This window comes from Euwallacea similis, chromosome 3 (assembly GCF_039881205.1).
Source record: "Euwallacea similis isolate ESF13 chromosome 3, ESF131.1, whole genome shotgun sequence".
Lineage (NCBI taxonomy): Eukaryota > Metazoa > Arthropoda > Insecta > Coleoptera > Curculionidae > Euwallacea > Euwallacea similis.
This window is the reverse complement of record NC_089611.1, coordinates 4,589,255-4,614,551: the sequence shown is the minus strand read 5'-3', so window position 1 is coordinate 4,614,551 and position 25,297 is coordinate 4,589,255. Positions and strand designations below refer to the sequence as shown.

Genomic DNA, 25,297 nt, shown 5'->3' with positions numbered 1-25,297 from the left:
CAACCGAATTTTCGCACAGAATTGTATGAGAATTATGTTATCTAGGCACATTCGAGCAACTTTCTGGTATTAAAAATGCGTTTTAAAACAAATTATTTTTTATTTCATATTTTTTGTAAATCACCGCTTTGTAATCTAAATTATTAGTTCCTCTTGCAGCTGCGTTCGTGGACCGCTACCCTATCAGGGTTGAAGGTTCTGGAGCAGATCTTGCAGGGCACCAACTGGCTCAGATGGGTTTGCCAGTAGGCGTCGTTAATCTCTTCAAAATTTATTTTTCCGTTGTCTGAAACGATTTTTTTTTTGCATAAAAATTGATCAAAGTGATTTAGTATCGGTGCTCTTACATTGTAATTCATTTTGCAACTACACAGAAGCAGTAAATATTAAACAAAATTCAAATAGGTATTTACAATTACACTTAAAGACGATCCAAATTAGACTTTGATACTCACACAAAAATGCTCTATATATTTATCTCAGTCAAATAAACGATGTTTTCACTTTCATAGAAAGCTATCTTACATCTTATACATGTTATTACAAGACCCTCAATTACTACATATTTATTATTACTTTCGGCTTCGTGTGCTTAACTTCCATGGCATATAATAATTGGGGTTCATGCGTTTTACACCCCTCCCGGGGTGAATGACCACGGATAATTTTCCCTCAAACTTGTAATATTTCAGGTATATTTCCGCTGTTCGGAATATGTAGTCATGTGCATTGCACACTCGTATATATGTAGATATTATCTATGGACAATTTTAAGTTTGAAAAATAAACCTGAAATAATTTTTTTTAAATTATAATATTTGCGTATGATGTCGGCTTAGGAGAAGAATTAACATTGCAAAGTGCATTAGACGATCGTGTTACACATTTAATGTTTCATTAGGCGATACTTTGTTAGGGAAGGTAATGCGAACGTAAACATTGATATGTTATATGAATTAAAAATTGTATTGTGTGTCTGTATGCTTATCATTGAGATGCAATATGACAATGATAAAAATGTAATTGTTCAATAAAAGAAGAGTGTAAAAACATCGATAATTAATAGCTCTAGGTGCCTGTCTCGTATTCTTATGTTTTAACTATAGACACTATGAATTTATAAATTTCTTGATAATAAGGTGAATGAACAACTACTGCCTGAGAATAATTTATTTGGATTTCCCCTTTTAATAAAATAGATCCAGTCAATTTCCCTTGCTACAATAACCAATTAATTAGATCAGTACCTAATTTACCAATCTTTATAAGCTGTAAACCGTACTTTAATTACATCTCTATACTCTTGGGAACCATTTATCAAGATGTCCTAGGGTTTTGACTTCTATTAGTAAGACCACTATTATTTAACCTTGCTGACCTCGTAATATTAACACAACATCTCTTGATAACTTCCTCAACAAAACATTGAAGGAAAATCTACTTATACAGTATGTCCAAGATAAGGGTGCTATATAAGCATGTGGGTCTCGTAAACGGAACAGGTACAGATTTAGTTAAATGGCAGAAAAATTGCACGTTCAAGGGAAGAGATTCACTGTGCAAGCAGATCTGCCAAGTTATTTTTGAGTTCTTACTCATTTCAAAAAAACCGAAATTTTCTAATTTGATGCGTGTATCCTAAAAGTGTCCAGTTTGTATTAAAATAATCTTAAAATATTTTCATATTTTAATGATGGCTTTTCTTGAGAAAAAAGTGAATACGCATTAACTAAAACACACAAAAGCATTTTCTTACGGTGAAAAAATTGATCCTACAAATACTATAATTCTACACAAAATAATCATTACATGTATATTTAGTATCGATTTCGCTATTTACAACCATCAGATTCCTGATTCATAGGTGAAGCACGTATATATAATAACAAGGACTTCTTTAATGTTCAGTCATGCTAGATTGGAACAAAGAAATTAATTTTATTGTGGTATTATTTAATTACATATTACTGGAGTTAACCTTGCAGGAATCAAACACGGAAAAAATGTGCCATAGAAAGTTCACTACAATGCAGATTTTTAAAGAACTTAAGTTCTCTATGACACAAATTTTTATAAAGCGAGAACTTTCCATTAAAACTATGACCTGTTCCAGGAACTGACGTTTCTTATCTACATTTAGTACGACGATTTTTAGATTCAAAAAACGGAGAAAAATTTAAATGCTCGATTAGGAATATCTATTGATTTGATAGCACCCTCACGTTTAGCGTGCGATTTATTCCGGGACGTTATGCTGTAGCCAAATTTTATTTATTTATTACCGGACATCCTTTCGTTAATTTTTTAAAATTATTTTGTACTAAAAATCAATAAAATCGAATAACTTACGAGTGAATTTAATATCCGGCTTCAAAGGTACAGATCGCTGCTTGTTGGGAGGCAACTTATCGTTCTCAATTTTCCACTTTTTGAGGCACTGAGGCTCATGTATATAAATGGAGCTGATACTGAACAGTCTTCCACATAAATAGCAAGGAAGCATGTGCGATCTAGGCCCAGAAGCTGGACGATCGTCCTTATCGCTCTTTGGGGATGCTCTTGTGGAATGCTCAATAGGTTCAGGTGAAGTGTGAACAAGTGATTTCTGAGAAACACTCTTCGCTACAACAAAACTAAACTTTAGAATCAATTGTGAGTAGTAAAACTAAAGGCTTATTACCAGGTCTGAGAGGTGCTGGACTCCTCATATCATAAGGCAAGCTTTCATTTTCCACGTGCCACTTTTTCAAGCACTGCCTTTCATGGATTTTTATGGAGTGCGTCCCGAACATCTTGCCGCATATGTAGCATTCTAATGAAGGGGGTTGTTGAGGCTTACTAGGTGTTGAAGCTAAGGCCCTGTCCGAGTTTAAGGACATCGGAGAAGATGAGGATGAATACAGTGTGTCGTTTGATGAACTCTTTTTCTGCATAAATCAGTTCTTTTAGGAAATGGGGGATGAAGAGTGCAGCATTATAGACTTACTGGGTGGTTTAATGGAGCTTTGCAGCTTCTTTGGTGAACCACCAATCTGTCCGGAAGAAAAGTGCGTCCGCAGTTCCCGCAAGGGACCAGAGCTGCCTGGAATGAGTTTAAGGTAAATTTGAATGAATCAAATCAAAGTGCCTGTTTTACTTATAGCTGTTATTAGCACCGAAAGCTGTGGTTCATATGTGAATCCAATCGATAGAATAAATTAAGTGTTCTCGAAATAGTTCATTCTAGGCTTATGTAGATTAGCAAGGTCGTATAAAATATGAGGCAACTCAATGGAAAAAGTTGTTCACAAAGAAGGCAAATAAATTTAAGCTGCTACATTGCTGCATATAATTATTTTAATAGTTGAACTAATTAATCTGTAGTTAATTAAATCAAATTATAGATTAATGCGACATTTTTCTTCCTAGTTTTTTTGCAATGATATCCAAATTGGGATCACATCATGTAATTATTGCAATCAGGTACCGAAAGCAGCTGATGGAATTGACATATGATGAGATCATAGATGAACATTCCAGGTAAAGTTATCAAGTCGAGTAATTTACAAATTAGGCTAACAATAAATATTTCATTGAAATTTCATAAGACTAAGTGGATTAAAAGTTCGCAAAAATAGTTCAGGTTTGGCTGACGTAAATTCGACGTTACAATCAGGTGAATTATTGACGTCTCTTCAATATCATGAAAATAACGTCACAGCGATGGAACTTATCGACTTACTTTTCTAGTAATTTCCATGTTGTTCAGACACGTCCTTAGAGTAATGTCTGTGAGTATAGTGATTCGATGTTATTTAACAATTCCACAAAGTTGATTTTTTGTTACATTTGATGATGTTATTATACGAGTTACTTTGAGCTTTAATGGAAAGTTTAATGGAAAAATAAATAGATTCTTTCAAGTGCCATGATAATTTTCTAAATTGTCGGTATTTTGTTTTTTTATCCCTAGACACGATATTACATGTTTTTAAACCGAACAACCCAAATTATGCCTCGCATGTTCCAACCTAATTATCGGTCGAGGGGTTATTCCAGATTTCAAGGTTCAAGGTTAGTTCTGCGGGTATGCATTATCGGGGGTGGAAAAGGGTCGTATTTGTTCACTTATATCAGACGTGAACTTTTTTTGTATGTTTCAATATTTCCATCGATTTTGCCGTTAGCATAGAGAAATTAATATTTTTACGTTAAAATAAAAGTTATGTAATTTTTATTACATTATTTTGTGTCCAATTGGCTGTTTATCCTACTTTAAGAATCTATTTTTTGTATTATGCGTTAAGCATGTTTTACTTAAACGATCATTTTCAATAAAAATATCAAAAAATATCATGAATATTTTCTTTTACCTGTGAAGCTTCCCACGCCAATTGATTCCACTCCTTCTGTGATATATTCCCTTCAGGTTTAATTGGGAGTTTACGCCTCAAGTTCGGGGGTAAATTCGCATTTTCTCTTTTCCATTTCTGAAAATACAGTATATTTCATGCAAAAAATAGGAGAACATCGCGCTTACCAGTTAGGTATAGGACTCATTGTCTATCAAAGTAAAATGGAATAGTGCATAGAGATATTTAAAAAAATCACATTTTTTAAATGTACTTGCAAAACGGGGATCTTGAATTCAGTAAGGGCGAGGATTACAGCAGTAAACAGGGATTTAAAGATTCAAAAGGATTTAATTCAGAATTTCTTATACATTTATTTCATGGGATTCCCCCGTTCTCTGCTGTTTCTTAATATCTGATGGGCACCAGAATTTATACTATTAATCAGAACTCTAAAGTTGTTTTAATCCATATATGAAATAAGTGCATATGCCGTCATTATCTTCTTATAGTTGTTTATCCTTTGTTCGAAATCTAGGACCGTAAACCGGAAGCTAGATATAAATACCGAGGGAGTCAAGAATATCTTCCCATATTATGCAAAAAATCATCAAAATCTCCAACGAAATTTTGAAGAAAAATTTAAATTAACCCCTTAACAACCACCTTAAGTGCTACCTACTTTAATATGTATTAAACATGAAAAAAATTTACGTTGAAACTTTCGTTTTCATTCACCTCTTTAACACATTATAGGTGACTTGCAGCATTAATGGAACGATGCATACATTAAAAACAACAGAGAAAATAGGGTCAAGTTGAGCAAATTTCCTATCAGAGCTTTTAAAAGTACTCATACCTCATTGGAGTTGGGGTATAATCTCTCAAATATATTCCTGGGTATTTTAGAACAACACCGGCACTCTCCCATTTAGAACGATCTTCAAAAACTAAACTTAAGTCACAACGTGTTATTTACTGACCGAAGTGAAATGAAAACAATATCGAGCACTTAGAAATAGTGACATAATGGTTTGCAAATGGACATCCTTGGGCCAGCCCACGAAGAATTTTCATGCAAACGAAGCTGGAAACACCCACGTCGAATATTCCGGTTATAAGATACTCGAGATGCAATATGAATATACCGTGAATATTTTTAGATGCAGGATAGTTAATCAAGAAATTTCATATGACTAATGAGAAATGCCATGATAATTGGGGCTATCGGTATCAATAATATGGTTTATGCATAGGTCAAGTGGTAACTAATGTTCCTACTTGAATTTCTATTTTCGTAAACATAGCATGGGACCGTATTGATCTCAACCTTTGAGAATTCGTTTTATGCAAATAAATGCAGATTTGAGGAAGCAATAAAGTTGAATGAAGATTAAACCCGCAAGGAAGATAGCCGCCTAAAGAGTTCTCACCTAGTTTAAAATAGTTTCGCGATAGCTGTGATTAACTGGGTCAGATTCGTTTTAAGGTTAAGATAGCTGAGACCAAATTCTTCAGAAAAGACCATATAATTCGCAGCAGCAGCTTTGAGGATATATGCTAATTGTGAGGTATTCTGTAACCACTTGTGCATCTTGACAATATGGTGTAAGAGAACATGTAAAAATTGGAATGGATGGTGGGTTCCTTACAATTAAGTGAAACATAATTACACATCCTATTGACTGTGTTTACACTGTAGATTCTTGCAGGGTGAGATGAATCAGAAATTTGATAATGATTTCATGAAGTTTCATATTGCGAAGAAAAATATTGACTTTTCGAGAACTTTTTTTTGAATTTCGACTAAAACTACTTTCCCATATTTTAACTCACTTGAATGCACTTTGGCTCATGCAAAGGCAACGAAGCAGTCCCGAATTCCCTCCCACAAATATAACACGTCAAAGTCCTCTTTCCGGACCCTCCCCTCAGAGGGGTAGTTGAGGTTTTCTTTCCCATGCTGTTTTCCTTGTTAGAACTAGGAGTTTCTTTCGACTTCACTGGAGATGTAACGCAGACCTTGGGAATGGGTAAACCACTACTTGTGGATTTCTTCAAAGGGGATTGCGTTTTTCGAGTGTCTGAGGGCATGTTGCTGGTCCCCTTGGATTTGTATTTGATGGCAATAGGTTTTTGAACAGTACTTTTTACTATATAGGAATAAAGACATTTGGATAAATTTCTATTTACCTGAAAGAATTTACATAAAACAATAAAACCTTACCAGATATTGTAGTATAAAAACAAATCTGGGTGTTTTAAAAAAAATTCACTTTTGGGTCGTCAATCTGGGAATAAATATTCCGAAACTAATTCACGTGATGGGTACTCAACATCAGGCATATTATTGATCATACACTAGTTTATTACAATTACTACAAAATAATTTGTTGTTATAGTAGCTGGGCATGTTTCCTGCATTTTTACCGCACGAACCGTTTAAATTACTTAATGAGAAATGACGAATTGCTAATAATAGGAAAATTAATGACAAACCCATATTTTCAGGCTTGAAGATATATGAGAGCATATCGATTTTTTTTATTCGTATGAAGTGGGTTGTTTTTACACAGTCAAAAGTTGCTGACTCTTGGGGAAGTTGCGTAACTCTATAATGAAATATGAAATGTCCCAAAATGACAGAAAATATAGAAATATAAAAGGAGTAGTGGAGGATCTTAAAAAATTCTCTTTCTATTGCTTACCAGTACCCATAGCCTTATCAAAAGGTCCAAGACTCGTAATTTACGAAACATTAACTAAATTTAAATTCATCTTAATGTCAAGAAAACCTACAATTCTCTTGACATTATAGTGAAATCAAAATTGCTTTAATTTAACTTGATTGAATTTCCTCTTTAACTAATCGCCCATCCAAAATTTGATTACATTTTTCATTAAGCACCTAGTAATGATATACTCTATAGGAATAAATTTTGAATTGATAAAAAGAATAAGCACCAAATAAATCAAGTCAAACTTTACCTGGAATTTTTTCAGGGCTCTTGGTGGCCCCCACTGCCCTTTTTCCAGGACTCTTCTTGGGACTAAGCTTCAACGGAGTGGCTGGATGGCTGTGAAAGCGCTCAGGTAGGTCAGGCCTTCCGCAGGTTTTACATGGAGACGGCAGTTTGGTCGATGATTTCCCCAAGTCAGGTGACGGCATTCGTTTGACCATTCGTATTGTTGTTAAGTTCGGCTTTCTGGATGGCACCTTTGAAATTATAATTCTTTTGCAGTGCAATTATAACTATATACTTTTTTATGTTTGTACGTCATCAGTTAAATTTAGATCCCCGAGTTGTATATAGTGGAAACTACACCAGCATACATAAATACGTCTTTTCACATACCTTTAAAGTTTTATTGTTATTGGCGTCATTTATACTATTTTTAATAGCTAAAATACTATTTTGCTTCACACGATTTATCACAGATTTGTTGCTACTTCTAGAACTCCTCGATCTCATAAGTGCGTTTGCGGGAGCTTGGAGCTTGGCGCTCTGGATTACGCTGCTTTCCTCGTCTTCATGACTGTCGTCACTCGGTTCTGCTTTTTTTCGTTTCTTTTTTGTGGTTTTGTATATGTCTGCATTTAAAATGCTGTAAAGAAATCCTGTAGTGCAAAAATTCGAAGTTTTGATAACTGTCTGCTCGGCACCTTAATTGCTTATAGGCGTTTCCTTTGGACTTAATCACTAGAGGCAGCCTGCATAGGTTGGTGATGTTGAGGAATTCTTTTCGTATAATGCTCATGTCAATTTTACCTGCAAGGAAAATTCACTTCGCTACCAAAGGCAATAGATTAAAGGGAGATAGTAATTAAACTGGATGAACTATAGCCATAGCGAGGCGAATTTATTCGCCTAGATGTGCTATACTAATGTTTTATAACTCCTCATAATTCATCACTATCAAGATCCTGGTAACACGCGTAAATTTGAAGATCTTTCCCCCATTGAAATGAATACTCATAATTTTTTGACGTACGACACACAGATTTTTATGTGGAGAATTTCTAAGAAAATTTAATTATGTCTCTCGAATGCTAACAAAAATGAGGGCTATTGTTGTGGATATGTAGGTTAACTCACAGGTTATTGTTCCTTGGACAATACCTGTTGTGGAATGAAATTCAGAGAATGAATATAACACCTATCTGTAAGGCTCTATTGATTCATATATAGCCTCAAAGGGTATTGAAATGTTAATCTTTATCTAGGTTTCATAATGGAATTTGTGTGTATCGAAGTTTAGTGAATCGCACATTTGTAATGTTTGTGATACACAAAAAAATGTTTCATATTTGTGATGGTATGTAATTTTCTCTCTCAATCCATCAATACCATCACAAACATGGAATGAGAAGGTACTGAGTGTGATAAAAATTGCATTGATATTGATATTCATGCAGAAAGTGATGAGCAATTTTATTCGTCTTATATATTTATTATTCTCGGCCACATGCTGAAATGTCCGATATCTTCCGTAATCTAATTACCTACATAGTTATACACCTAGCACTTTATTAATATTCAAAGTGATGCGGGTGTCATAGAAAATCTCAATAACCCACATAATTTTTTAAAATATTGCCACACATAGATTAGGATTAACGAATTGATATAGTTATATAAAACATGTCCTATTTTCCATTCTACTTGCACATACAAGTAGGTGGATACACCGTTTGAGCATTTATTTTCCATTCTCGCTTATTTTAGGCGAGGAAATAACTTTGCTCCCTAGGTAACAAAAGCCTTTTCTTCCCTACGCATCACAAATACACAATAGTTATTCGCACAACAAGGGAGGAAAGATTTGATCAGAGAGACGATGAGAGATTACCGAGAAGAGATCATTGATCTTGTGCATCTACAAGGAAGAAAATAGGGAAATCTTCCCACATGATCCTATATCGTAAGAGAGCGACATGCAACCTTTTCTCCCCTAGTGATAATTTTCTTGGTTCAATCGGATCAGGAGGGAAGTTCAAGGGGAACAAAAGGTGTTTTACCATAACAGCAACAGGGATATTTTTATTTAGAATTTTACAATATTTTTTTATAAATAAAAATAAATTAATTTCACTTCACGCATTTGCGAGCCGAAAGCAAATCAAAGTGGTATATCTCAGTGATGAAACATCTTGTGGGTATGTGACAGTGACGGGCGTGCATTTCACGGCGCGTGTGTCGCACACATGCGCTCGTAGAAAAAATATTTTACAGAACACGTGCGGAAGCGTTAACTGCACTCAGCGTATGGTAAAATGCACTTCGCGCATTTGTTAAGTGAATAACCATTTTATTAAGCTTTTACCGCAACACATCTCTTTAGAAAAAAAACGCTGGTGGATGTTTTGTTAGCACCTTTCCCTGGAATGACTTTAACTTAAGATAACTCACTCATGTAGCGTATATCCAAAATTGTAGGCTTTTCCAAAGTGGCTGTCAGTGGTCTCTTCCGTTCCTCCTCTTCACCTTTTTTCTCACTTTTACGCGGCCAAGTCTTAATGAAGAGCTTGAGACCAGGATTTTTCGGCATTTTTGCGAGTCCTATTCCGTTATTTTACACAAGAACTTTACATCCACCTGCCTTTATTAACGACTCAATGTTTCTTTACAAGAACTGGTGAAGAAAAAAAGAGAAGCGCACCGGTTAGCGCCCTTCAAACCCGATCATATCCAGACGGACTCCCTTGTCGCGTGCAGAGTTTATCCACCCTTAGTTACGGTTGGACGTTATTCAGAAACTAGAAACAAATCCGGCTGGTTTTTAAGCAAATCGACCATGTGGAGAGTGAAAAACTACTGAAAGAGTTTCAAGCATTGGAAGGAGAAGACCGTTTCAGCTTAAAGTTCTTGAATTGACGGTAGGAGGACGACTTAGTGGTTTTAAACACTGAAATTGAAAGCAGGAGTGTAGGTGAAGAAGGTACTTGCGGTGATACTTCGCAGCTCCCCTTCCCTTCCCTAAAGAAACCGGAGGAATAAGAGTAAGATAGGGAGATAGCACTGAAGGATCTTCATTGAATCAATTAGATCTATTTACGAATTTACTCTGTAATAATGTGAAAATGTATAATTGAATCAAATCGAATGAAACTGGTCTCTACTGGCCGAACTCGTTTCCAAACCATCCGACCCACGCGCAAGACTCATAATATACTTTGTGTGAATTACAACATTGACCCTCGATTTGTTGTTATATACAGGGTGATCATAAAAAAACTCAAGGAGCGTTGATATATTATAGACATGTCTGAGATCAATTCATCTGCTGGGCAGATACCAGAGAGTAGGATGATGGTCAATCAACGCCCTACGTTACGGTTCGCCAGAGCCTACGAGATTTTATTTGATCACCCGTTATCTTGCAACGACTGGTTGCAGGTGCTCTTTTGTGCGAAAAGTCGCTATATTTTACTTGAAAGTGATCTTATTTACTTTTCTGATGACTAAGCCCCCGTAGAAGGAGATGCGGATTAGTTTTACATCTCACGGGACCAATTTTATTCCACGTGTCATACATTAGTAATAAAAAGTTTATTGGCCGAACTGTAAAGATCTGATGGTTTTAGAAGCATAGATACATATCTAATTATGTTATGTACTTTGGTAGTACTTGCTTATATGGAACACCGTTTGGTAGGTATTTTCTTTTTGGATCGGAAAATATTCGCCCTGGTAGCAAAGCCACGCTAATTTGCTTAACCCATTGAACACGATAAATTAGAAGTAAGGGTGTTCACTGTGTAGTACGTATTAAATTAAATAATAAATAAAATAATTGGGTGCAAGTGGAGCATTAGACGTGCAAGTAGAATCTTTAATGCGAGATATATTTTGGAAAACCCCATCATAGTTGCCTTGAAAAATTCTCATGTCGAATTCTGAAAGTTGACATTGACAGCGATGATAACCTTACAAATTGCCGGTTTTCAAATTTCATTGAATTTTCTTTCAACTTTCTGCTGAACGTGAGTAAACCAGAACGAATGTGAGCTCTGAAGACGAAAAATAAGTCCTACAGTTTTCTTAAGGCTCTCTTAAAATCATATTATTGTAATAATTCAGTGTTACAATGAAAAATCAAAGTAGAACTCCAGATTCGGAATCATCAAGAAAAAGGAAGAAATTGCCTGATTCTAGCACTAGTGATAGCAGTATCTCTGAGGATATCACTTCAGGAACACCCAAGCACTCCTTTAACCAGAACCAACTGGTTAAACCCAAAATAAATCCCCCCCATTTAAGCTCAAAAACTTATTGCCTAACATCTTCAACTAAAAAGCGAACTTCAAAAAGAAATAAGTCTTTTCATAATGATGATCATGGTTCGCAAATTTCTTCTAATGCAGAAAACCCGACAGTCGTTTTTCCACACATAACTGAAAGCAACTGGAAAAATTTTGAACAAAGACTTGAAGTTAAACGTTTAGATGAAATCACTAAAAAACTAAATGCTTGCATTGCACGAATGCATGGTCATGAAGCATTGAACAAACATTTTATGAGTGTTCATGTTTTAAGGCTCAGTATTGTGGATGCCCTACTAAAGCGAAAGTGGAATAACTTGCTCCAATTGGTGGTCAGGCTTGGCCGGCATTATTCTGATCCTGCTTATAAGCCATTTATTAGGAATGTGAGTATTTGAGGCATCATAATATGGTTTTTGAACTTTAAAGAAATATTTTTCTTGTTCTTCATAGTTATGTGATATTCTAAAACATTACCATCCATCAATTAGAGGTACAAACTTTGAGGAACAATTAGATATGATTAAAGAAAAGCATGAGATAGTCCAAATAGGATCAAGGCACTAAACAATGTTAGGAAGTTGTTACAATAGATTACTTTTTGTTTTTTAACTTTTAATGTGAATAAAATAACTTTATTTAAATAATGCTGTATTGTTTGAATGATATTGTTGTTTTTTTTAATTATAGTTTTTTTACAAATTAATGTATTATACAAGAAAATATTTACTAATTTTGAATAAACCTCCAGTATATATATAATGAAGACTTCACGATACTTTTGGCTTGATGAACTTCATTTAGATATCTGTGTCTCTTTTCATTTTATAGCGTAAAATAAGACGACAATATACTCTATCTATTGTGCAGATTCAGCACTTATTGTCACTGTCGAATATCCTTATCTTAACCTCAAATTGTTTCATTTTCTTAAAAAAAGTAGTTTCTTTCGTGGTTTATTAATTTAAATTTGTCCTATATTTTATGTAATTCCCTTGAAATCTATTAATCATTCAAGCCATTTGTTGCGGAGAGGTTGTAGCTTTGATTTTTAATTGAACTTGTATCAGTATAGTTCCCAAGTGAGGAAATGTGGCTAGACGAAGTGGATGAAATTTTCAAGGGCTATGTACCTTATTACATTCTGGTATTTTTACCCATATTTATGTTAGTGTCGTCCACGAGTCCTGTTTCTGCAGCCCATGAATTCCCTGCTTATCGAATGCAACACTATGACTTGCATGGAGTGTCTTATGGTAAGAGGTAAATGGATATGTATCCACAAGTATAAAAGGTCTTCATAATCATAATTAACTTCATAATAAGTATTGCATTTACTGAATTTAACATTAGGTGATAAGACTGAGTTTGAGATTAAACTGAATGCTCTGTTTATCAGTTTAACTTTGTTTTATATCTTAGAATTTATGGTAAAAATTGAGTCACTTGTTCAATCAAAATAATGAATTTTAAATGCTATTTAGTTATTACAACCCACCTTCATATGTAGGAAGTAGAGCTGCAGGTATAAATTTGGAGGCCAGGTCAATTTCAACATGGAGCACAGCCAGACACTGTGTGCTTACAAGATTGAAAGATGTGACAGTGGATATTTTCCGAAACATAAGGGGAAAAGCTGGCGCCCTCATAGTGGAATTACCAGAAAGTTTCTCAAATTTTACACAGGAGGAAAAACAAGTATGTACTTATTAAGTAATCTTTATAATTCCTTTGATAACAGACAATTTCATCTTATGCCAACAACATATGAAGGGTAATCATAAAAAACCTCCCATAATATTAGAGGCATGTCTGGAATCAATTTATGTGTTAGTGAGATGTTTGATGGTAATTAGTAAATTCCTTAATCAACACCCTGCCTTTATGGCTGACCTCACAATGGGAGTTTTTAAAATGATCATCCCTTATTTGGTTTTATAGTTATTATTTTGGGCGTTCTATTAAAACAATCCTTTTAGCAACATCAACTATTAGAAAACAAAATGCTCTATGAGCAAGAAACCTCCATCCCAGTATATTTCACCAAATACAACCCCACTTTAGAGGAAATCATAACAGAATTGTCCACCACTGTAGACATTAGTAACAAGAAAAAATCTGCTTTTGATGCTTTATTTTCTTCAATTGCTGCCAATGGGTATCAAATTGTAATTTCATCTGGCACTCCTACAGTGAAAACTGACACTAAAATAGCTACTATTCATGGTCATTTGACTGGCTACAGGCCTGATGGCAAAGTACCTACTATTGCCATTGTTACACATTATGACAGTTTTGGTGTCGCTCCTGTAAGCTTTTAATTAGGAATCAAATGACAGATTAACTAAAATCAATGGTTTTAGGACCTTTCCTATGGTGCTGATGCCAATGGTTCAGGAGTAATAGTAATGTTAGAATTGATTCGCTTATTATCAGGCTTATATGCTGATTCCAAAACGCGAGGAAAGTACAATATTGTGTTTGTGTTAGCTGGAGGAGGCAAAGTAAACTTTCAAGGCAGTAAAAAATGGTTAGAAGAGCAGTTGGATTCTTCTGAAGGGTCTCTAATTCAGGTTTGTTTTTATTCCATCAAGAATTGATAATTATGTATCTGTGATTCATTCCAGGATGCTTCATTTGTGCTTTGTCTAGATACTTTGACAGCATCAGACACTATTTTTATGCATGTATCCAAACCTCCTAAAGAAGGTTCTTCGTCCTCAATTTTCTATAGATTTTTAAAAACCGCAGGAGAAAACTTTAGCTCTGTAGCCATTGAAGGGGTTCATAAAAAGATTAATTTAGCTGATGATATTTTAGCTTGGGAGCATGAGAGATATAGTATAAGGAGGTAACTTGAAACCATCAAATGATTTCTGCGTTTAGGTCCATTGGGAAAATTTTTAGATTGCCAGCATTTACACTTTCAACTGTAAAAAGCCATAAAGAATCGTGGAGGTCCACGATATTAGATACCAAAGAGGATTTGGACGTAGATCGTCTAGTGAGAAATGCAAGAATTATTGTAGATGCTATAGGGAGATATGTATATGATATTCCTGAAGGAGGAATATTTGGAGGTAATTGGGTAAGTTTTTATCTTTAGTATAAAATTATTTGCGATACAAAAAAATTTTGCGTTAATTTGAAGTAGTTTGAGCATGAGCAAATCTTTTTGATACAGGATGTAAATCCTCACTATGTAGAAGCTTGGCTGGAACATTTAGCCGAACAACCTCGATCTCCTCAGTTACTTAGCTCCAAGGACAATCCCTTAGTTGGCTCTTTACTTGACAATTTCAACAAATATTTAAGGGACGTTAAAATAACATACGCCCTGCCGGATAAACGTGATCCGGATTATCAGTTTTTCGGATCAACCGATGGAACAGTTAATATTTACAGGTAAATGCACAAATCAAACAAAAGCATTGAATTAAATAATGTTATTTTAGTTGTCCTCAGTGCATGTTAAAATTGTTAAAAACTATTTTCTATTTCAGTGTAAAACCAGCCGTTTTCGATCTCATCCTAACTTTAGCAATAACGTCATATTTGGTAACGGTGTACTTCGCCATATCATATATCCCATCGTTATATACTGTCTGTTGTAATGTGATGAAAAACCAAAAGGTTAAATCTAGGTAAAAAGCTTAATTTAACAACCAAGAACAAAGTAGCAATATTGTAGATAAATTGTGAGATGTGTGGCGATAAATTTAAAAATCTAGCGCCCGTTGGCTTCAAATATGCTTGAGCGTACAGTTTTCTTTCAAATCAATGTTTTTTTAATTAAATTTTTCATTTTTACAGTGTTGTATCAGAGTAAGTAATGAATACGTCTGTCGCTGTATAGCATGTTTAATTTTCATTGTTAAGAATTAAAGTGTATCAAAACTTAGTTATGAAAGTAACTCGTATAAGGGCTAACGGCGCGAAATATAATATTATTGTGTGCTGTACATTTAAATGAAGTTATGGTTGTTGTTTATGTGAGATAGTAATAGATTTGTTAGGTTTCCAAATCTGAAATTATATATATAAATAAAATATTGAAGTTTAATTTTATGAAGAAACCGATCTTTAAGTGTTGATTTAGTTTAACCAATTCTTGAACAAAATCAATGGCTCGATTCAATAGAGTCATGAGATGTGCGTTGGCTCTGCTAGAGGATGAAGGACTTAATTCAGGTGAAGAGAATCCCTTCAACTAATAAAAGTATTTTTTCTGCAATTTCAATAATCTTATCAAAAATTGTCATAATTAACTAACCTGAGAGCAGAGATTACTAGTAAAAGTAACGCTAACTTCTATAAATATCAGATCCCTTATTCTTCATGAAACTGATAAGATAAAGAGAGTAAACATATGTTAAAGTCTTCGGAGTTATGCATGCAGGAAACACCGTTTTTCGTATTATCTTTCACACAAGTATCATATGTTAATGCACTTGCCAAATAAACTACCCATGCCAGATGTAGCGTATAAGTGCGTTATTTTATTCTTTTATTGGCTTTAATAGATTAATATAGAGTCTAATACATTTATGTGTGCAACGACACCGATTTAATTTCATATAATTGTCGATAATATCCTGCAAGGAATTGAAATTTAAATTTACACTTGCAGATTGGGCATTGTTTAGAATCCCGATTTTCTTTGTTTCAAATCTTTTTCTTTCAAAGGTGAACAACCGCAAATAAATGGCCCCGTCTAGGATATATTTATCACGCAGATGTCTGAGCCAAAAAACCGTCAAGTGCCTCGCATCTCTTATTACTACTTTTGGTCTTGTTGCATTTTCTGTGCGCCGAAATTATCACACATGATAAGTGCGTGCATACACTTTTAAGTGAGCTGTGAGTTACTCTTTTCACTTCACAAATGACAATACCGCTTCGTGATTAAGACGTTCAATGAGTGCTCATACTAGTTCGCTTGTTGATAGTCAGCTCAATGGATCAATCGTGGTTAGCAATGGGTCAGTTTCCTGGGAGAGAAATGAATTTTTCTTTGAGAGTGACGGGCAGTGTTCCAAATGGATCATTTATGTGTTTTTGCTGCTATTTTTCTTTAGTTCTTTCGTGATTTTACTACAATGTTTTATTTTGCTGTGCAGCAAGAAAAACGGTAAATAATTTTAACATTCTTGCATGATAAATATATTTTTAAATATATTTTAGGGGTCCTCAGCATCATTTTGCAACTAACAATAGCAGATACAGTTCTATTCCCTGTTGCCATTACCGAGCTTATGAGCAGCTACTATCAGACATGGAAATTGGACACTCACATTTGCGTTTTGTATAAAGGGACTGAAATATTCGCCAACTCTCTAATGATCTACCTGCTCATATGTCTCAACTTCCATGTGATTACATTTTGGAATTTGCATAATCTCGAGTTAATTAAAAATAACAAAAACCCCTTGACAAGTTTTAATGAAAGTTCCAGCAGTGAATGTCTAGTGACCAGTAGTGAATCTCGGGCGATAAATTACCAGAAACGAAAAAGGGACGTTCCAGTGCTGTTTCCTGTCATATTCGTTTGGACTTTATGTTTGTCCTTAAGTATGCCTAACTACGTGCTCTCTACTACCGTGGAAGTTAATGATCAAGTGTTATGCCTGATTGTGCAGAATGATTATGGCAAAATATTGCATTCGTTGCTATTGATGTTTTGTATGGGAATTCCTTGTGTTATTTTGCTGTTCTCGGTATTAATCCTGATTTATAAACTAATAAAAGGCTCACAGAGAGAGGTGCTAACGAAACAGAATGAGGAGATAAAAAGCCTTCTTATTGCCTGTGTAGTTTTATGTCTTGCTTACATGATTACATCGTATCAACGGCATTATTTATCTTTGGTTGTAACCATTAAAGAATTTTTTATTTCGGAGAATCACTATTACAATACTTACTTCAATGTGTATCTGGTCATGTTGCATTATTGTGGCAATATTCTAAGGAGTCTGATGTACTATTTAGTTATTCCTGATGTAAGACGTGTCGTTAGAGGCAAATTTACCTTTCGTAGTACTTGAGAGTAATTAAACATTTTATATGTTTTGTTTCAACCTGGTCTTTGTCTTTAATAAATAAAGTTCCTATTTTAATAATATGATTATTTCTTGGCTACACTGTTATTCAAATTAGAAGGAAGGAATCACATATACGAGTATCTACAATATCTATAGAAAATTATTTATTTTTAATTAAAATGGACTTAAATGAATTTCCTTAAACTAATTAACAACCGTGCATAGCATTAATGAAAAACATATTATGAGTTGGAGGAATTAATTTTGTTCATCAAAATGTCAAGAAAATGTAAATCGAAATTCCAAAATTTCTAAAGAAAAAAACATTTAAAAAGATTTTGATGCATAGAACCAGTCCTCAGCATACTGTAAAAAAGAATATGCTATCTTGTCACACTATTGTATCACCCTGTATAAGAAACTACGAATATGAATGTGATCCTATGACATGAAAATACAACTTTTAAGTAATGTTCTTGGAGGTTTATTATCACAAAAGTTTCGCTTAATTAAAAATGAACTCACTTATTTAGGATCTTCTAAATCATGTGCTAAAATTTAAAATTACAACACATAAAAAAATAAAATTATTTATTTAATATTTAGCCGCAACTGAACTAAACGACAGAAATGAAATACTTATCCATAAGTCGCGCCAACACTCAGTCCGTCACGATGCATTATAATTAGTTTGGAACGGCATCAGACTGAATTTTATGTCTCTGTTTTGCGTTTTGCGCAGCATGTCTGCGGCATGCTGAAGCTGCATGGCGCAGTCCGGATGTGCGGTACCAGGCAGCTGCAGGCATTCTTGCTCAAATATGTAGGCTAAACCCGTTAAAAGATCATGAAATCCTAAGGAAATGGCCGCTTTTCTTAACCGGTTGAGTTCCTAAGCATAAAAATGCAGCTTAAAAAGATATAAACACCCAGTTTAATTTTTGATCATAAAACCTTATAAAACTGCTGAGTCTTTTCAGGCAATTTCCTGGCATGGCGCAAGATTTTCTGTATATCAGACTGTAATCCTGCTGGTCGTATCCAGACAACCCCATTTTGGGAGTAACTTCTCTTTTCAGTGGGTTTAATGGGGAAAGTTCCTACAAGGTCTGGAGAGAACATATCGGCACATCCTAAATCGTTCAAGTCTCCCAACCATGGAATCACATCGGACCCAGGCTTCAATACGGTCATCATAAGGTTGCTCTTCTTCTTTGAATCAGCCCAAGAATAAACGAACCCGAACCAGTTATCTCCGACGGTCACTAAAGCAGCCATATTCTCCACCTTTAAAGCGCCATGAAGAAGTACGCAAAACGAGGGAGTACTGGCTTCGTCAATGACAGGATTATCATCAGTCAAGTCCATATCACCGGATTTTGAATCCGATTTCTGCGAAGCAGTAGCCGGAAGAAGCAAGTGCCGACTCACCGCCATTGGCGAACCAATATCAGCTATGGACACAAACCCCCTAACTTCGATTAGGTCTGAGACGTTGCAAGTTTGCGTGTTGAAGTCTGTTATTTTAGTGTAGGGCTGAAATTTCTTAATTTTTTCAAGGTTTAACTAAAATTATGAGAAACAGACCACTGGGGCTGGTGATAGGATAATCTTCGACTCCAAACGCCCACACTTTAAAACCCCTTTAAACGAACTATACATTTCTTCCGCTAATTTCTGGAAGAGATTGGTCACATTCGATTCAGTTTGTAAATTGTCAGGTATTTGCACTGAACCTTCGTAGCCGCTTAGGTCTATCAGTCGCTGGTATAAAGGTTTTGCTAGTATGGAATTTTAAATTAACGTATGTATTAAAAAATAGGTTTAGCCCTACATTTAACTACATTAGGTTCATTGGCAGCAGCGATGCACACTACATGGAGCTTCGCCGGGAATGGAAAGGGGATGGGAAAGGCAGGCAGAGTTGTGCCTCGATGGTTGATAGTACTGAGGGAGTCTTTTAGGGACATTGGGCCTATTCCAGTGTTGCCGTCGGTTACTAGGAGAATCTAGAAATTTTCTATAATGAATTAATAAAATAGCGATGCTCACAATACATTGGGGGCTTGGAGACGACGAAATATATACATCAATCAAAATAGAGAAAGAACATTTTGCCTAAAAAACGTATTTGATCGATGTCGCCTTTCGATGTTTCTAAAGTGCCAGTTGTGGCCACCAAAATTTTGACCTATATAATACATCATTTTCAGTACAATTTGATAAATTTCCTACAAAACTGTCTCTTTCACTAATGTATATTTCTCAGAAATTCACCTGACAGGCAGTGTTATTTCCCCATTCGCCCAACACCATCTGACTGACCCCATGATAAGCGGTTTCTATGCATGTTTTGTCGTAATCTTCAATGTTCTTCAATTCTGCTTTTATCACGTTGTAATCTCGGGTAAAAGGGCATCTTTCTTCGTAAAGGGATGAAAAGGCCATCTAAACAAATAAGTAAACTTACCCTGGGCAAATCATCGACATCCACTTTAATTTGTTTTAATGAAATTTCTATATATTTTTCATTGTTGGATGCTACCTGATTAAGATTAATCGTACACATTTTGAGGCCACGAGGCATCCAGAAAACGAAAAAAGAAAAAAAACAGTAAAGGAACAAAAAGATATAATTTAATCTTTGTTCATTCAACACAATAATGTTATTTATGTTTGTAATATACAAGTCAAGGCATGATTTACAAGATTTTCTTTAGTTAAGTTAGTTAAGTGAATTAAATACTACAAATAAACCTAATCACTTTCCCGTCACTGCTGCTTGGGCCGCCTTTTTCGCCTTAACAGTTTCTACCAGCTCCTTATACCGCTTCATGCACTCTTTTTTTGATCGATTGGGTATGCATTCAGAGATGCGTTCCCATCTTTCCGGAGTCGAAGCGTTGTAAGTTTTCAAGGCTTGCTCTAACAACTGCTGCTCGGTAGCTGTCCAAGGGATGGAGTCGAATCTTACAAATTTTTCAGTCTTATTTGATTGCTCTTTAGCTTCCTTCTCTTCACTTCCAGCTTTCGCTTTTATTATTCCATTTTGTAAGGAACTTTTCTTCACTTCTTTGCTGACTCCATTAAGACTTACTTCATCTAATTTCTTGGAAATATCACTCTCGTCAACAGATAAAACATTCTTTTTGTCCTTCTTGAAGGTATCAAAGGCTTTCTTATTGGCTTGCTCTTTGAGGTTGTTTTTAGAGAAATCGGTGCTCTGCAGATCTTTGGCCTTGGCTAGAACAATTTTGGCAGTAAATTTGCTGCTGTCAGGCTTAAAAACACCATGCTGATTCAGAAAATTGGCAATAACTTCCCATCTTTGATTGGTTCCTGCTGGAAATAGATTGACAGACTTTACTAACAACTGTAAATTTTCCTCATTCCATTCAGGAGCAACTTTTATTACAGAACTGTTTTTTTCCTCTGGATTTTTCTGTTTAACTGAATTTAAGTGAGCTTGTCGCTCGTCTTCCAGCTTTTTTTCATGATCCTCCATTGCTTTCAAGAAAGCGGCTTTTCCATTATTTTTAATATTCTTGTTAAGTTCTTCTAAAGCTTCTAAACTAAGAGATTCACACATTGCTTCTAGTGTTGTGATGTAGTGCAAAGTTTTATCACTATCTTCATTGAAATAGTTGTTTGCCTTGCAGGTATCTCTCAGCATTTTTCTTTCTTTCTTCAAGGCTTTTTTCATTACTTCTCTTTCCTGCCTCTTGGCCTCAATTTTGGCTCTTTCAACAGCTTCAGCTTGCTCTTTTGCCAGCTGCACTTCCTTAAGAATCCTTTCTTCCTCTTCTTTTTTCTGCTGGGCAGCTGTTTGCTTTGCTCGCTTAACTGCAAGCTTCCGATCTTTATCTTCTTGTTTAAATTTGGCTATTCTAGGATCATTATTATAGGCTAAATCAACTAGAGTCCTTATGCGAGACATTTCTTCCTTTTTTTTCCTAAGCCTTTCTGCCTTATTTAATTTGTCCACATATCTGCGTTCATCCCTGTCTTGGCATTTGTCCTTATCTTCCTCATCTTCGTAAGAGTATTCTCGCCAGGATTTGAAGTCATACCAAAAGGAATAGAATTTTTCTACATCTTGTCGAGACGCGCTTTCCGATCCTAATTCAGGAACTTTGGCACGTTCAGACCAACGAGAATTTAATTTGAAATAATAACTAAACACTTTGTAGAAGTCATTCTTAAGTTCTGAGCCACAGGGGAGGTTATTATCAAATTCTGGATCAACGGAGTCATATGCGCGTCTCTTTTGGATGTTTCCTAAGGTTTCATAAGCCATGGTAATGTTGGTAAAATAGTCATCATCAGGCTTAATTTCTTCACCCAAAGCTTTTCGCTTGTCCGGATGGTGCTTGAGTACTTTCTTTCGATATGCAGTCTTAATGACATCTTCAGTTGCTTTGAATCGCAGGTCCTCAATTCCTAGTACCTTATAATGGTCTTGGGACTTCCATTCCTTTGGGTCCAAGCTTCGCAGGTACTCCACATTATCAGTGTACTCAAAATCTTCAGCTTTAAGCTCAGGTTCTGTTTGGACAACTTCAGGAATTTCTACTTCAAGCTGGATAAGAGGGTGAGGTGAGAACTTAAGTTCAGGTTCTCCAGCACCTACGTTCTCGAAAACAAACCGGTAACGAAGGGCCACAGTCTTGCAAGGGTTGTTTAGGGCTGTTTTCGCTTCACCCATGGTTGATTTCAGACATAACCTATCTATTCACTGCCCAGTCTCGTGCTTTCGCCCACTGTAGATTTAGAGGAGAAGTTAGATAATAGTGGGGTAGTTAAATAGTTAGCAAACTAATTGAACTTAAAACTGAAAGTCTGACTTAGAAATTTACCACTTGCTATTTTCTCCAAAGAAAACCAGATGAAAAATGGATAGGACTTGGCAGTATGAAGAAAGATACGTCAGCTGTCACCTGACGTCACAGAGGCAGTATTGCCATATGCTACGGCGTTTTCGAATGGTTGAACATGTTTTCCCTTACTTAAGGCAAAACACTCAGCACTACCAACGAAGTTATAAGATTTTATAGCAATAGGATTTCACATCAAGGATGCAAGACTAGTAGTAAAAAAATGGAAAAGTTTTACACGGCTGGATATACTTTATTAGCATATAATAAATCGTTCGATATTGATAAAACACGGTGTCGTCCCCCAAATCGTAAAATATGAAATACGGCTACCAATTAATGACTTAATTGACGCAAGTGAGACTGAAATGCTTTTTGGCATTATCAATTTTCAATAACAAGGTCAAAATTTATTGTTTTTTCCTTAAAGGCTTTTCTAGACGAAGAATTGGTAAACTTTATTACAAATTATTGAATACGTATAAATTATTTTACATCATTCACAATAAACGCCAGACTAACGTCTAAAATTTTACATGTTTATCTTGCATTAGAAGTATTTCCTTACGTTTGGAAATGTTTTTCAAAAAATATAATATTATCGTTGTTTTTAAAACCTTTATAGGTATTGCAAGAATAAAATTCCTGAAACTTGACGCTCACGATTTCTAATTTTTTAAACTTAATTTCACAAATTCTACAAAAATAAAGTCTAATAATTTATATTGTCTGCACACATCAGAATTCAGCACCGATTCGATGACACTAAAGCAAATTCATATACTGTAAAATTAGCAACATGGTACACTGTCGATTGATTTTAGGGCAGGTTAGCCACCATTCAAGAAATCCTTACAACGTTGCTACATACTCATCTAAGGAATTTATTTTTTATTATTAACGCTTTTCATTAAGAAAAAATCATTCTCTAATCCTATTTTAAATAACAATGAATAGTGCTTTTCAATATAATTCAGCTCCCACTCAATTTTTAAATGAAACTCTCAAAATTTCAATAAACATGTAAAATTCGTGACAACATCGCAATTACAAGTCTTCGAAGTGTAGTGTAAGACCTCGACGTAAAATTTAATAATGGAAACTTACCAATGAAATAAATTCTAGTTTTGAATGAATGCTCAAATGGTCCAAAAAGGCGTTAATTCCATTAATGGCTAACTGTTTTCTAGTGGTTTCCGTTCCATCCGCAAGTTGCTCAGACCGTGTCATGGACAAGGAAACGTCCAGCAATATTACAGTGGGCATTTTAGAATCTGTTCAATGTCGCTAGTTCTCACAGGCTTTTCAGTTTCTGGTTTTTATTCACTGATTGAGACTGATGAATCAATCTTTAGCTGTGTTTATCAAGTAAATGGACATTTTCAAAAATATCAGTCGGCAAACGTATGTTTTTGTTTGCCCTTGAATGTCAAAATGTCAAATTGTCAACTTGCCAGTCAAAGAGTTCAGAAGTTGAGATCCAAGAGTAAATGAATGGATTTTGTTGTCGATAAGATGGGGGGCATTAGTGCAGTTTCCTAGAGCTGGGAATTCAGTCGAGACATAGAGCATACTCGATTATAATGCTCCATTTTTACGCGTTAAAGCAAGTATCTTTCCTAAAAGCATTTGTTCTTATAGCGTTAAAACTGGGATTTAATTAAGAGTTTGTGCAATTATATAGTTTTTTATTTCTATTTAAAGAATACATTGTTTTCTAAATTCAATATTATTAAATGGTTTTGCGGTACATTTTGTCCAAAATGATGAAATATACAAGATATACAATAAAACAAATTACAAAACCTTATTAAAGCCTTACACAAGTAATATGTATAACATTTTTTTGTAGGTACTTTTTTTCGAGAAGTCGAACCAATACCTCTACTATAAGCTCCATCGTCTATACAAACTTTTTCTCGCTAAAATGGTGAGTATAAAAAATCGATTCTGGACAAACTGCATGTCAACTTCTCAAAATTTTTGAAATATATGTATAGTACATTCTGCGAAAGGCTTATTTTTATTTATTACATCTAACAATCGCAGCACTGTTTTGTTAAAAACTATATTTAGAATTGTTTAATATTTTTCTTCATTATTCAAACATAGTCTAAGATATATTGACGATTTTTATCTTTAAATAATTATTTTGAAGTAATAATATCTAAATGTAAACGGTATTCTTGCTTCCTTACTCATTTCTTTATATGGAATGTTTTACGTTCTTTAATATAAATATGTAACTGCACGTCTTAACGATGTATTATAAATATGCTAAAGGCTTTATTAGGCAAACATCCAGCGTTTTTGCTACACTGGAATCAGTATATTATACATTCTTCTGCAATGCTTAAAAACTAATTCCCAGGCAACCACCAGGATGAATAATTTTCCTTCAGCAGAAGTGCTCTATATACTAAACTTGCTCTGAATCATTTCAGACCACACACCATGGTGGTTGCAGACACGTTTCTACTGAACTAGTTATCAGTTTTATTCTAAATTATCTTATACTGTTGTTGTTTCTTATTAATGGAAAGTCTTAATAAAAAGTTACTTTTCTAGTTTCGTTTATTATAAAGTTCTGGCTGCCGATATTGCAATAATATGTAACTCAATTGTTTCTGAGAATAGTCTTATATATATCTCTTTTTATTTGAGAAGAAATGTTGTCAACGAGGCAAAGAGAATGCGCTTTCCAATAGGGATTATTTACTCACACGATTTACCTACTAAACTAGAAAGTTGATGCTGTGTGTTGGTTGCTCCACATCATCTGAATAC

At 34.9% G+C, this 25,297-nt stretch overlaps 5 protein-coding genes across 7 annotated transcripts; 2 read left to right on the top strand and 3 right to left on the bottom strand.

The window, feature by feature from the left end:
• Nucleotides 1-96: 96 nt before the first annotated feature.
• Nucleotides 97-10,216, bottom strand: LOC136419725 (zinc finger protein 474-like). 3 transcript variants are annotated; one of them, XR_010753131.1, is made up of 11 exons: nt 9,743-10,216; nt 7,996-8,101; nt 7,688-7,937; nt 7,320-7,548; nt 6,168-6,484; nt 4,353-4,469; nt 2,987-3,082; nt 2,681-2,927; nt 2,350-2,622; nt 526-758; nt 347-466 (listed from the first exon to the last, which is right to left on the bottom strand). XR_010753131.1 is itself a non-coding variant. In XM_066406254.1 (10 exons), the coding sequence occupies exons 1-10, from the start codon at nt 9,879-9,881 to the stop codon at nt 144-146; spliced, it is 1,917 nt and encodes a 638-aa protein (XP_066262351.1). In that variant the 5' UTR covers nt 9,882-10,215; the 3' UTR covers nt 97-143. The 3 variants fall into 3 exon arrangements, 2 of the variants coding, with proteins under 2 accessions (XP_066262351.1, XP_066262352.1); XM_066406254.1 differs by lacking the exons at nt 347-466; nt 526-758 and adding an exon at nt 97-286 and having other exon boundaries at nt 9,743-10,215; XM_066406255.1 differs by having other exon boundaries at nt 329-758.
• Nucleotides 10,217-12,529: 2,313 nt separating this feature from the next.
• On the top strand, nt 12,530-15,645 carry LOC136419891 (BOS complex subunit NCLN). The gene is made up of 9 exons (XM_066406485.1): nt 12,530-12,581; nt 12,671-12,851; nt 13,106-13,293; nt 13,575-13,904; nt 13,959-14,168; nt 14,223-14,446; nt 14,503-14,683; nt 14,780-15,000; nt 15,099-15,645. The coding sequence occupies exons 2-9, from the start codon at nt 12,686-12,688 to the stop codon at nt 15,241-15,243; spliced, it is 1,665 nt and encodes a 554-aa protein (XP_066262582.1). The 5' UTR covers nt 12,530-12,581; nt 12,671-12,685; the 3' UTR covers nt 15,244-15,645.
• Nucleotides 15,646-16,512: 867 nt separating this feature from the next.
• LOC136419714 (uncharacterized) lies at nt 16,513-17,639 on the top strand. Its single transcript, XM_066406243.1, has 2 exons — nt 16,513-16,726; nt 16,780-17,639. The coding sequence occupies exons 1-2, from the start codon at nt 16,513-16,515 to the stop codon at nt 17,637-17,639; spliced, it is 1,074 nt and encodes a 357-aa protein (XP_066262340.1).
• Nucleotides 17,640-18,002: 363 nt separating this feature from the next.
• On the bottom strand, nt 18,003-23,941 carry IntS14 (integrator complex subunit 14). The gene is made up of 6 exons (XM_066406553.1): nt 23,618-23,941; nt 19,914-20,084; nt 19,471-19,645; nt 19,224-19,417; nt 18,591-19,172; nt 18,003-18,528 (listed from the first exon to the last, which is right to left on the bottom strand). The coding sequence occupies exons 1-6, from the start codon at nt 23,774-23,776 to the stop codon at nt 18,307-18,309; spliced, it is 1,503 nt and encodes a 500-aa protein (XP_066262650.1). The 5' UTR covers nt 23,777-23,941; the 3' UTR covers nt 18,003-18,306.
• LOC136419865 (dnaJ homolog subfamily C member 2) lies at nt 20,252-22,555 on the bottom strand. The gene has a single exon (XM_066406444.1). It carries the CDS (start codon nt 22,339-22,341, stop codon nt 20,398-20,400), a length of 1,944 nt encoding a protein of 647 aa, XP_066262541.1. The 5' UTR covers nt 22,342-22,555; the 3' UTR covers nt 20,252-20,397.
• Nucleotides 23,942-25,297: the final 1,356 nt, after the last annotated feature.

Coding starts and splice junctions, on each gene's coding strand:
- IntS14 (XM_066406553.1), bottom strand. CDS start 23,776: ATGCCCACTGTAATATTGCTGGACGTTTCCTTGTCCATGACACGGTCT. Junction 20,085..23,617: donor AACTAGAATTTATTTCATTG/GTAAGTTTCCAT, acceptor TTATTTGTTTAG/ATGGCCTTTTCATCCCTTTA. Junction 19,173..19,223: donor TCCTATCACCAGCCCCAGTG/GTCTGTTTCTCA, acceptor AAGAAATTTCAG/CCCTACACTAAAATAACAGA.
- LOC136419865 (XM_066406444.1), bottom strand. CDS start 22,341: ATGGGTGAAGCGAAAACAGCCCTAAACAACCCTTGCAAGACTGTGGCC.
- LOC136419725 (XM_066406254.1), bottom strand. CDS start 9,881: ATGCCGAAAAATCCTGGTCTCAAGCTCTTCATTAAGACTTGGCCGCGT. Junction 7,938..7,995: donor AACGCCTATAAGCAATTAAG/GTGCCGAGCAGA, acceptor ATTTCTTTACAG/CATTTTAAATGCAGACATAT. Junction 3,083..4,352: donor TGGCGTGGGAAGCTTCACAG/GTAAAAGAAAAT, acceptor AACTCATTCCAG/GCAGCTCTGGTCCCTTGCGG.
- LOC136419714 (XM_066406243.1), top strand. CDS start 16,513: ATGAGTGCTCATACTAGTTCGCTTGTTGATAGTCAGCTCAATGGATCA. Junction 16,727..16,779: donor GCTGTGCAGCAAGAAAAACG/GTAAATAATTTT, acceptor AATATATTTTAG/GGGTCCTCAGCATCATTTTG.
- LOC136419891 (XM_066406485.1), top strand. CDS start 12,686: ATGTGGCTAGACGAAGTGGATGAAATTTTCAAGGGCTATGTACCTTAT. Junction 13,905..13,958: donor ACAGTTTTGGTGTCGCTCCT/GTAAGCTTTTAA, acceptor CAATGGTTTTAG/GACCTTTCCTATGGTGCTGA. Junction 14,447..14,502: donor GAGAGATATAGTATAAGGAG/GTAACTTGAAAC, acceptor GAAAATTTTTAG/ATTGCCAGCATTTACACTTT.